Source organism: Ascaphus truei, chromosome 21, assembly GCF_040206685.1.
Source record: "Ascaphus truei isolate aAscTru1 chromosome 21, aAscTru1.hap1, whole genome shotgun sequence".
NCBI lineage: Eukaryota > Metazoa > Chordata > Amphibia > Anura > Ascaphidae > Ascaphus > Ascaphus truei.
Window position 1 is genome coordinate 6,490,489 of NC_134503.1, and position 12,020 is coordinate 6,502,508.

The window sequence follows — 12,020 nt, forward strand, 5'->3', positions numbered from 1 at the left end:
AAAAAACAGTGTACGATGATTGATGAGCATCCCAGAAAGTGACACCTCCTAAGGGGACCCTGTAACACATACAATGTACTATATGCAAAAACCCGATAAAATGGGGATTTTATTTGTATATAAACAATCAAAAGGGTGTATAAATTGCTCATAACCAGCTGATTATTATTAGCGAAGTCATCAGTCTCCCAGACGCTCTAGGCTGCGTGCGCTGCGCCCTGGTCGGCCGGGCGATTCGTGGCCAGCTAGGCGCGTGCTTGCCTGGGGGCGCGGCCACGATGTCACAGCTAGTTCGCCCTCATTGGGTGAACCTCTCACGTGACGCGCTTGCGAGCAGCAAAATCCAATTTGCTTGCTCTAAGCACCGAGCGGGTGCAGGCGCTTGCTCACGCTGGCCACACACATTGCCGGAATGTGTTTCATCGCGGCCAGCGTGAGCATGAGCGCCGGCTCAGCACCACCCTGGCCGAGGCCTTAATTAGCAGCGCTTCAACCACTTGCAGAGATACAAAAATGGACTGCTGAATTTATTAGGTACAAGACATGAAGATCAGGCACAGTACCTGCCACATAGGAACAGTTGGAGGGTATGATGTTAACCCCCGCATGGCTTGCAACATATAAATATAGCCTGGACATTGTATATGTGTGGATATTTGTATTTATTTTGCTCCAATAGTGTACGCAGGGCTTAACAAAAGATACAATACAATGAATTATAATACAATAAGGGCAACAAACATGAAATCAGTCAATAGGAAAGGAAACCCCTGCCCCGGAGAGCTTACAATATGACATTATAATACGCCTCGCTCCTCTCCTTGTAATTAAACACAGTACAACAACTTTTTATTAAGAGCATAGGCATTTTATTTTTTATTTATTTATAAAAATGTTTTACCAGGAAGTAATACATTTAGAGTTACCTCTCGTTTTCAAGTATGTCCTGGGCATAGAGTTAAGATGACAAATAATACATGGTTACAAATACAGTTACATAAGTGAACAGGGTATACATTATATACAAGACATTGCATGCACAGTTAAAGATAATATATATTCTAGGCATATGTAACAGTTACAGACCAGATTAAAATGTGAGACAGCCTTAGTTTTGAAAGAATTAAGACTGGTGGTGGATGTGAGAGTCTCTGGTAGGTTGTTCCAGTTTTGGGGTGCACGGTAAGAGAAGGAGGAGCGGCCGGATACTTTGTTGAGCCTTGGGACCGTGAACAGTCTTTTGGAGTCAGATCTCAGATGATAAGTGCTGCATGTGGTAGGGGTGAGGAGCTTGTTCAGATAGACGGGTAGTTTGCCCAGAAAGTATTTGAAGGCAAGACAGGAAAGATGAACTTTGCGTCTAGACTCAAGTGATGACCAATCTAGTTCTTTGAGCATTTCGCAGTGATGTGTGTTGTAGTTGCATTGAGAACAAAGCGGCATATTCAGTTGTAGAGGGTGTCAAGTTTGCTAAGGTAGGTTTGGGGTGCCGAGCCGTATACTATGTCCCCATAGTCGATAATTGGCATTAGCATCTGCTGTGCGATGCGCTTTCTGACCAGCAGAGTTAGGGAGGATTTGTTCCTGTAAAGTACACCTAGTTTGGCATAGGCTTTGGATGTCAGGGTATCAATGTGCATCTTGAATGTTAAATGGGAGTCAAACCATATGCCCAGGTATTTAAAATTAGTAACAGGAGGTAGGGCTGTTATATAGTGTGTGCGGACATGTGCGCGCGTGCCTGTGCGAAGGCGCGTGCACGTGCCGCACACGTTTTGTGAGTATACTGTGTGCGCGACTGAATGTGTGTATGTGTATGTATATGTGCGTGTGTATATGTTTGTGTGTATGTATGTGTGTGTATGTATGTGTGTGTGTTTTCAAATAAATAAATAAAACCTGTAATAATTTTTTTAATAACGTTGAACATACACACACACACACACATACATACATACACACATACACACACACATACACTAATATACTTACATTTTCAGCGGCGGTAGCGGCACGATTTCTTTCTTTTTTTCTTCTTTCCTCCTGTACGCCGGTTCCACTCTCCTTACCGTGCACGCGCGCACGGCGCCATTATAGAAAGGCTGACCCAACTATAAATGCTGCGCGCGCCCGCACTATAGAACGGGCCTTAGGGTGGTATTAGCGTTGGTTCTGATCTGGAGCTCAGTCACTGGACGCTTAAAAATTTAGTCTTGGTCCCAAATACCATTGTTACAGTCTTGTCAGTGTTTAAAAACAGTTTGTTTTGGGAAATCCAGTTTTCGAGTCTCAAAAAGTCAGACTGAAGTATGTGTTGAAGGTCGGAGAGGCTATGGCTGTGTGCATATAAGATTGTGTCATCTGCATACATGTGTATTGAAGCTCCCTTACAAGCTGTGGGAAGATCATTGATGAACACTGAGAAGAGTAGGAGCCCCAGAACAGAGCCTTGCGGGACACTACAGAGGTTGGAGTTAAAGACTGAGATAGATACATGTTGGGATCTACCTGATAGGTAGGACTGAAACCAGTTTAAAGCATGCTTCCCTATTCCAGAGCACTGGAGTTTGTTAAGCAGGATAGCATGATCAACAGTATCAAAAGCCTTTGCATTACAACCATTGGGTGCCAGGTGCAGCCCAAATTAATGCAAAGAGCTGGGTGCTGGGGCAGCACTGCACGGGTTAATCTGTATGAGCGGGACCTGACACTGCTGGAGTGTATTATGTATCAATGCCAAGGTTGAAACTTTGTATTTTCCCTGTGCAGCTTGTTAGCGTCCTATTCCCATGGCAACGGGCCGTCCCATTCTCCTGCACAGGGGGGTAAGCTCACCAACTGCCTCCTCCAGGCAGGATTTCAGCATTAAGGACCGGGGTATTAGGACCAAGCACAACAGTGAATGCTTATAGTAATTACCAAATAGGAGCTGTCGTGAAGAAACCATAAGAGGAGTCTAGAAGATGTTTTCTTGATACCAGCCCCCCCCTGCAGGGCTGTGGTGGGCTGGGCCTGAGGGCAGTCTAGTTGCCTGGAGGCAGAGAGCCGTGGGGGTTCCCAGAGCGAGAAGGCACCCAGGGCGCAGCCTGTAACAGGGGGAGCAGCACCCAGGGCGCAGCCTGTAACAGGGGGAGCAGCACCCAGCGGCACAGCCTGTGACAGGAGGAGCAGCACCCAGGGTGCAGCCTGTAACAAGAGGAGCAGCACCCAGGGCGCAGCCTGTAACAGGGGGAGCAGCACCCAGCGGCACAGCCTGTGACAGGAGGAGCAGCACCCAGGGTGCAGCCTGTAACAAGGGGAGCAGCACCCAGCGGCACAGCCTGTGACAGGAGAAGCAGCACCCAGCGGGACAGAGGCAGCTCCTGCGGGCACCAGCATGGAGAATGAGAGGTTTGGGCTGGTCAGAGATTCCATGCAGGATAATGTACTCCTGCGGAAGGTGAGAAAGAAACAAACAAGCATCACTCAGACACACAACTCACACAAAACATATACATAAACACAGGCCAACACACACACACACATAGATACACACACACACACACACACACACATATACATATATAATCAAATACAAATAGATGTTTTTTTTGTTTTTTTTTTACATTCTTCACCCCAGTATTTTGGGGCGTTTCCAAAATTATTTCTACCGTCGCCCAAAATGCTTGTATTTATATAGCGTCAGGTACGCAGCGCTTTACAACATTATAATAGGAGGTGAATAATGTACATTGCAAACAATGGGAATTAGTTCTACAAGGACATCACAACAATAATAATGATAACTTTAATTCATATAGCGTGTTTCTCCCCACGGGACTCAACGCTTCACAGTTACAGTATAGCACGCGTTGAGCAGCACATAGGAATGTTACACACACAGTCCCTGCCTAGATGAGCTTACAATCTATGTTTTTGGTGCCTGAGGCACAGGGAGATAAAGTGGCTTGCCCAAGGTCACAAGGAGGTGACACCGGGAATTGAACCAGGATCCCCTGCACTCAGTGTCGCTATTATCAGTCTTTACTCACTGCGTATTTTTGAGCATAAGATGCAGACCCTGTAACACAGGGCACATGGAAATAGATACACTTTAGCTCCTCTGTCAATGTGGGATACAAGAGCATATAGCCAAGTGAGGACCTCCGATGAAGGCCCCACAGCACCATGTATACATAAAATAATAACTTTCCTGTAATCCGCCGATGATTTCTCAAATCATTCATTGATCTACAATCTGGTGTAACTAACTGAAGGTTCCGAGCTTCATCCAATGGGAGACAGGAAGTGGCGTGTTCCTCTGCTCACACACGGGCAGCTACACTTGGTTTAATAAGGTACAGAGAAAAGGTATTTTAGAGCTTGCACTCCTTTTAGTACTCGTCGTACAGCATATGCTGTCAGGGGTCTGATCCTGTTGTGTGAATCAATTCAATAGTAGGAAGGCAGCTGGCACTCATCAGGTTGACGAAAAGGTTTCTTGAATATACAGATTCCTCCTACGCGTTTCAGGATCGAAACGTGTAGGAGGAATATGTATATTCAATAAAGAAACCTTTTCTTCAACTTCACGAGTGCCAGCTGCTTTCCTACTATTGAAAGAAAAATATACAGCACATAATAAAGAGGTACAGTATTTGCTAAATAGGTACAGTTGGAGGGTATGATGAGGAGCTTGGATTTTTGTTTCCTTGCTTTACCCTCCATTTTTGCAAGGTGGGAACCAGAGGATCCCCCTGAGCCAAAAGCCAATATTTTCAACTCCAGAGACCCCACGGTTCCAGAGAAACTTACCAGTGAAGTTACCGGGTTTAAATCTCCCTCACGGAAAACAAAATGGCTGCCAAAACTCAGACAAATAGGAAGCTGCAGCGTTATTGGTTGTGGCTTCCAATTGGATGGCCACTTAAATCCTCTTAAAAAATAAAATATATATATCTATAATATGTATATCTAAATCTATATCTCTATCTCTGAGGAAGTAATAGCAGTAACATCACAAGCATGTATCCTGCAGAACAAATGGAAGTCAGTTAGGCTGGTTTGCCGCGTTCATACCGCGCACTGTTTGAGAATTGTAGCAGCGCGATGCCACATGAGGGCAGTAGATGAAAGTACAGGCAGTCCTCGCTTATCTGCCGGAATCCATCCCGCAAACCGCCTGTCGGATACCGGGCCATCGGATTGCGGTTCCATGTTAATCCGCGTCGGATAAACGGTTCTGACATCAGATAATGCGTCCAGCTGACTGCATTAAGCGGGCGTCGGATAGGCCGTTTGACGGAACACGAACCGTCGGATACCGAGGATCAGCTGCATTACAATTTTATTATTATTTCGTTTTTTGTCCAGCTGCACTACAATGTCAAACGTGCGACTCATATGGCCTCTTTGGGAATGAAACTTGAAACGTATCACGTCAAGCAGTTGAAGTGGGTTTAAAGAGAAACAGTAGTACTATATCTGGGCTCAAGAAACTGCAAAGCGGTTCAACGAAGCTGGTTATTCCTCCCTTTTTAAGATAGGTTTATACTATGTTTGTTGTCTAAAAACACAGAGAGAGAAATCCTTATTTTTTTTTTTAATTTAAAAAAAAATGCATTTACTATTAAGGGAAAGTGGCACTGTCGGTTGGTAAATTAACAATGTTGTGGTACTTCAGGTTTGTAAATATTAAAACAGAGCGCAGGCTGAGTTTGCAGATTCTGTCCACTTGATGGCACTAGAAGATTTCGAAATCCTCAGCCAACGGTCTGTGTGATTACAGAATCATTTCCCGTCTACTACTGTAATGTCCTGAGCGCACTGTTACAGAACAGCTAACCCAGAGTCATTCCCAACAGGGGTGCGCGAGGTGTCACCTAAAATAATATGTAAGGGTGGATCCCAGGGATGTTCCTGAGCCCCTGTGGGGACTGCGCACTTGGCTAAGGTTGCCAGGTGCCCGGTAATGAACCGGACCGACCTGCATTGCATGTATATCTTTATTTATATAGCGCCATTCATGTACACAGCGCTTCACAGCAGTAATACCCGTGATAATCATATAAATACCAAATCATACAAATAACACATAATGGGAAGAATTGCTTTCAGACATAAAAGTGGTATTTAGGAAAAGGAGTCCCTGCCCCGAAGAGCTTACAATCTAATTTGGAATCTGTCCAGTAAAAAATGAGAGGTGATACTGGACATACATGTGTCTGGTATTACCTGACTGGCTTAGGTCCGCGGGATTACCCTGAGCAGGGAAAAAGCCGGGCTGCTGCTAGGGGAGAGCATGGAGCGGAGAAGTGTGTGTGTCTCGAGCGCGTCGCACCTTTCACCATTGTGTCCAGTATTTGTGGAGAAACCGTCTGGCAACCCTACACTTAGTAAGGCCCCAAATGAGCTTCCAAAGTCGCTCCCCACAATGCTTTGCATCCACTATGTCAAAACGTGTCTCCCATTCCCATGCTCAGGATCAGGATCAGCTGGGATCTGTCACACAGTTTTGTTAGCAATAGTTTGAGTAAGAAATAAGATTTATTAATTAGGGGGGAGGAAAACAATGTAAATTAAGGCTGGGAACCCCTGGTATGGGAGTATTGGAGGAGAAATACATACTCCTCGATACCCAGCCTCTAAGGATTTGGCACACCACCGGCAGCCCCAGTACTGGGCTTTAGGTAATAAATCCTTTCACCTCAACCAATATTGTTTTCTTTGGGCTTTAAAACAGTGTGCACGTACCTTACAAAAGCCACTAGCTATGTTTTCTGAAATCAAATATGATCAGGTTTAGGGAAAGTAAGGGGGTTCCTGCCCCGAGCATCTAACAATGTATGTTACATAGTTACATAGTAGTTACATAGTTACTAAGCATCTCTTAAAGCACCACCTATGCCTTTGAAAAAAAAAAGGATCCCCCCCCCCAGGTGGGAAGCCGGGGGTTTCCTGAGCTGAACCTCGTTGATTTCAGCTCCGGGGACCCCCTGCTCCCTGAGACGTAAAGGGGCTGCTTGTATCCCTCTCCTGTTTTTAAAGGTCTCGGGTGGCAAAAGAAAGCCACTTTGGATGATGCCACGGCTTCCCGTTGGCCAGCGGGACCTTTAAAATATCTGTATTGGGGGCCCGTCAGGGGCTGCTACGGAAGCCCCTTCCATGGTATGTATCCCGGGTAACGGGGTCCCTAGAGGTGAAGTCAATGTGGTTCAGTTCCAAAGACCCCCTGCTTCCCACCTATAAGAAAGGGTTGGGGGGGGGGGGAAGCGCAAGATGTAATTGTTCTTAAAATTATGAGTTTGTTGTAAATGGTAAGCAATATATTGTTGTATTATGCATCTATTATTATATTGTTGAGTAAATTCAGTTGATGCAGATCTGTAAGTGCATCTTCACCCAACAGCACGAATGACATATGGTTAAGCAAACCTTGAAACTCCTAGGATTTTTCCAGCGTCAAGGGGTGGCCAAGTCCAGTGCTCAAGGGCTACAAACAAGTCAGGTGTTCAGGTTATCCCTGCTTCAGCACAGGTGGCTCAATCAGTCGCAGCTTCAGCACAGGTGGCTCAACCAGTCTCTGCTTCGGCACAGGTGGCTCAATCCGTGGCTCAGTCAAGGACTGAGCCACGGATTGAGCCACCTGTGCTGAAGCAGGGATATCCTTAAAACCCGAGCTGTTGGTGGCCCTTGAGGACTGGAGTTGGCCACCCCTGCTTCAAGACGGTGCATAAAATAAGGGGGATCCCACTAGTAACTTCTGGGGTGAAAGGACAGTAATTTGTACCTTTCCAACATTAATATTTGGGTTAAGGTATCCGTGCTCTGCAGCTCTCCGCTCCAAGAAAGGGCTGTACATGCTTTAAGATAAAATCACATCTAGATAGGGAAAGGAGTGTATGTGAATAAGTGGGTAGCGTGTTCTGCGGTATTATTCTGCTGGTAGAAATCATACCCTACTCCAGGGGGGCGCAAACTTTTTTCCCTGCGCCCCCCTGACGGCTGTCCCCTCGCTCCCGCGCCCCCCCCAACCCCAACTTACCCGCGCTCCGGCGTAATGACGTCACGTTGCCATAGCAACGTGACGTCACATGACCTCGCAGCGTCATTTTGACGCCGCGTTGCCATGGCGACGCCGGGAGGAAGCCGCCGGAGCCACGGGTAAGTATGGTTTACAGAGGCCCTGCAGCTCCCCCGGCACTTAATTTAAGTGCCTTCGGGAAGCGCGCGGGGCCTCTGTAAACCCCGCGCCCCCCGTCGGCAGTCTCGCGCCCCCCCTGGGGGTCGCGCCCCACAGATTGCGCACCGCTGCCCTACTCCATAATTAATTTGATAAATGAAGAAGTTTGGGACTGCAGCGTGGTAATCACAGGACTGCGATCACAGCTGTACCCAACCCTCCAACTTGTGTTTCTCCTGCACAGTAGGAACTGATTTTAGGAATTAAATCATAAATAATTTCCTACAGTCAGGACCCAGCCCCCAGTATGTTTCAGATCCGTGTTCCCTGACGCAGCCGTGCGTCACAGAAACCATGGAGTTTATACGAGATATTGAGACTCTGTGCTTCTTGTACTTGGCACAGAAGCCTTCCTAAGTTGTAAGGGATCTCCTATAAATACAAAACAAAGTCAACATTTTTATTCTAAAATGTTTCATATACCTGTTAAACTAGTGGTAGTGTCAGATTTCTTCCTCTTTGTATAAAGACCCCCTCCGCCCATCCCAATAAGTATTACACATCTATCACTGCATAGTATTCAAAGAAGGATGGCTAACCGTGTTAGTAACAAGAGGGAGATGGAGGGATGATGCCTTTTATTGGACCAACAAGAAGTTGAGATGTTACAAGCTTTCCAACCTCTCAGGGTCCTTTATTGGGTTACCCTGACCCTGGGAGGCTGGAAAGCTTGTAACATTTCAACTACTTGTTGGTCCAAAAAAAGGGTATCATACCCCTACTCCCTCTCCCTCCTTTGTTACTACTGCATAGTATTTAAATCCAGCACGTCTGTACTTGGCCACTCACCCGTTTTGTGTGGGGGTGAAAACAGAAAGAGGACGGTGGGCCGAAGACTTTGATGTGGAAACATAGGAATTTCAGTGTCATTCTCCTGAGTATATGATATGAGGATATCTTCTAAATGTATGTCACACATCAATGCCCAGTTTTCTTAAATATACAGTAGACTTGCACCAAAATCCTGCTTTAATTTCATATTCCTCACATCTTTCATAATTGCCCACTGGACGTAGGCCAGGTAATGCTAATTTGTGTATGTATATTTTATTGATCCTTTTTTTTTCTTCTGATTTACTTCCTTGACAATATTGACCTATTTTATTTAGTATGAACAACGAAAATAGAAATCATGAACTTAAACAGTGATTATGCATGTGTATATATGTATGTGTGTGTGTGTGTGTGTGTGTGTGTGTGTGTGTGTGTGTGTATATATATATATTTCTCTGTACCAACTGCTTGAATTTCATCCTGTTTTTCAACGACTTGATATTCAATCCACTTCTATTATACTGTATGAGGTTCTGGTGTTTGATGACACAGCTTATGTACTCGAAATCTCTCTCACTCGGCCGTTCATTTGTTTATTAAAATATAGACTCTCTTAAAAAGGAAATGGATCAACCCGTTGAGCCAGGAGGAGCTGGTAACACTGCTGTGTGGTGTGTGTGTGCGTGCGTGCGTGCGTGTGCGTGTGTTCACCGGCAAGAATAATGTCCAAACACATCAGTGAAGTCAGATTCAAGTCTGATGATGTTAATAGGCGAGTATTATTGCTCATTAGTGCATTGCAAAGACTGTGGGATAACAATAATGTAATTTTATCCTCAAAGCAATAAGGTAATGGGGGACCTTCTTGCTCCCCAACGTGGAGTCACTCGCTGCTCCGTGTCTCCACGGTGTCACCCACCAGCAACACCTCCCTCCAATAATCACGGTGATAAAATTGTTACTGGATTAGCCCCAGACATGAAAAGCACAGTCCCCTATCACACTCCCAGTTAGTTAGCATTTAGATAGGCTGGGAGAGGGGGTCCTTGCAATGGGCATCAAAGCTGAACTCACGGAGCAGTAAGAGGGATTAATTTCCTTAACCAACACGCCTGATCCGGCCTATCTCATTACCCTTCCCTTGTCAGCCCTGATGTTAGATGTGATTGAAGATTATACCATTTAGGATTCTCTCCTGCTTTCCAGAGGCATCGCAGCCAGTCAATGGATGAATCTTTACCTAACTCCCCCCTTCTATCCCCAACAGCCAGCGCTCAGCGGCCTGAGCTTCTAATTCTGCTTCATTTAAACTTCATCAACTTTTCCAGTGATGTGGAAGGATGCGAAATAGACTTTGTAAGCTGCCAAGGCTGCCTTCTCTCTTTTGTCAGATAATTTATTCTGCGTCGTCCTCCTCCTCCTCCTCCTTTTTTTTATTTTATTTATTTATTTTTCCGTTCTCTTTTTCCCCTCATGCTGAAAATGAGATTACAGTATTTAAATAACTATGATAATCAATCGGGGGATCTTGGGCCGAGGATTGAGGTTAATTTTTCTTAGCAGAACAAAGAAGGCTGAAGCCTGCTGGGGTTTGAAAGTTCAATTTGTGTTTCAGGGCTGCTTCTCTCCTCTCACTTGCTCGCACCTCTTCTTGAAATTGCTGTTTTTAGGCGTCTTTTTTAGTTACTAACGCAACGGATTGGTGCGATTTTTATTTTTAATCCCCCCCCCTACCCATTTTAAAACCCTTTGAGACACCGAATGTAATTTTGATATGATGATCAAATAATGTCCTTCAAGCAACAATTTTAATAGAAAAAGAAAGCTAGCTAACACTGTATCAGTTACCTCGTTTATTCCGTGATGCCGGTTTCCATGCGGTTGGAAATGCGACGGTAATAAAGTCACACCGAGTGCAACATTTTATTTAATTAAAAAAAATAATCTCTTCTCTAGTTATTAGAATAGCAAAAAAAAATTAAGAGGCAAAAAATACAAACAACATCAAACATGAAACGAAGAAGCTGAAATGATTAAACTAATTTATTATAAAACACAGAGGAGCCTGTTGCAGCGGATCATCAAGGGGTTAAAACCCAAAACCCTACTTACAACAGGACCGGATATAAACAGCGTTGAAAACCAAACAGTGGCAGATGACTTGAAGAGGGCGAGTCCTCCGTGGGTACTTTAGTAAGCCGGGAATGACCGCAAACTCCCTCCGATATCCGGGGAGGCCCCGGGGTTGATAAGGGGATACACAGATGCCGCTCTCGCGCAGTCAACGTGTCAAATGGGGATGTTCCAAGACGCTGCAGAGATCCAACTTCCTCCAAAGGCGCCGTGACCTCCGACCGGGTCTAGGAGAATTGTTTCTAAAAGTCCAAGCATCCTGGTTTCAGCGCGGCCACGAAGGAAGGGTTCACCATTCTTCTCTAGACTCCCTAGAGCAGGGGTGGCCAACTCTGGCCCTCAAGGGTACACCAACAAGTCATGTTTTAAGGCTTTCCCTGCTTCAGCACAGGTGGCTCAGTCAAAAACTGAGCCACTGATTGAGCCACCTGTGCTGAAGCTGGGACTGATTGAGCCACCTGTGCTGAAGACGGGATATCTTGGAAAGCTATCTCTTTGGTGGCTCTTCAGGACTGGAGTTGAGTCGAGAGGGAGACGGTCAGCATGTAGGAAGAAGCGGAAACCAAATACAAGGGCAGATATAATTACTTTCTTAGACGCAATAACATGTACAATTCTCACTCTCATCCCGCGGAGTTCAGCGGGAGCAATGTGTCCGAGCCCTGGGATAAAGGTGTGGGAACGTGTGGCCCAGACTGGAACATAAGCTGAGGTAGGACATTCAGAACAGGTTCCCCAAGACGCCGTTATAAAGCCGTATTGCGCCCACTGGACTCTGTTGTACACGCAGGTGATTTGTCTTAGCCAGGGGTTCTCAAACTTTTTTTTACATTGTGCCCCCCCCCCCCCCCCCGCTAGAAAATATTTGTTTTGCGAACCCCTAATTAATCTT

General features: G+C 45.5%; 1 protein-coding gene across 1 annotated transcript in view; it reads left to right on the plus strand.

Moving 5' to 3' along the window:
- Window positions 1-2,844: 2,844 nt before the first annotated feature.
- CFAP77 (cilia and flagella associated protein 77) overlaps window positions 2,845-12,020 on the plus strand; it is a 61,496-nt gene continuing 52,320 nt past the window's right edge. The window contains exon 1 of the mRNA XM_075578749.1: window positions 2,845-3,439. Coding sequence (XP_075434864.1) covers window positions 3,377-3,439 — 63 coding nt within the window. The 5' untranslated portion in view covers window positions 2,845-3,376. The remainder of the gene's footprint in view (window positions 3,440-12,020) is intronic.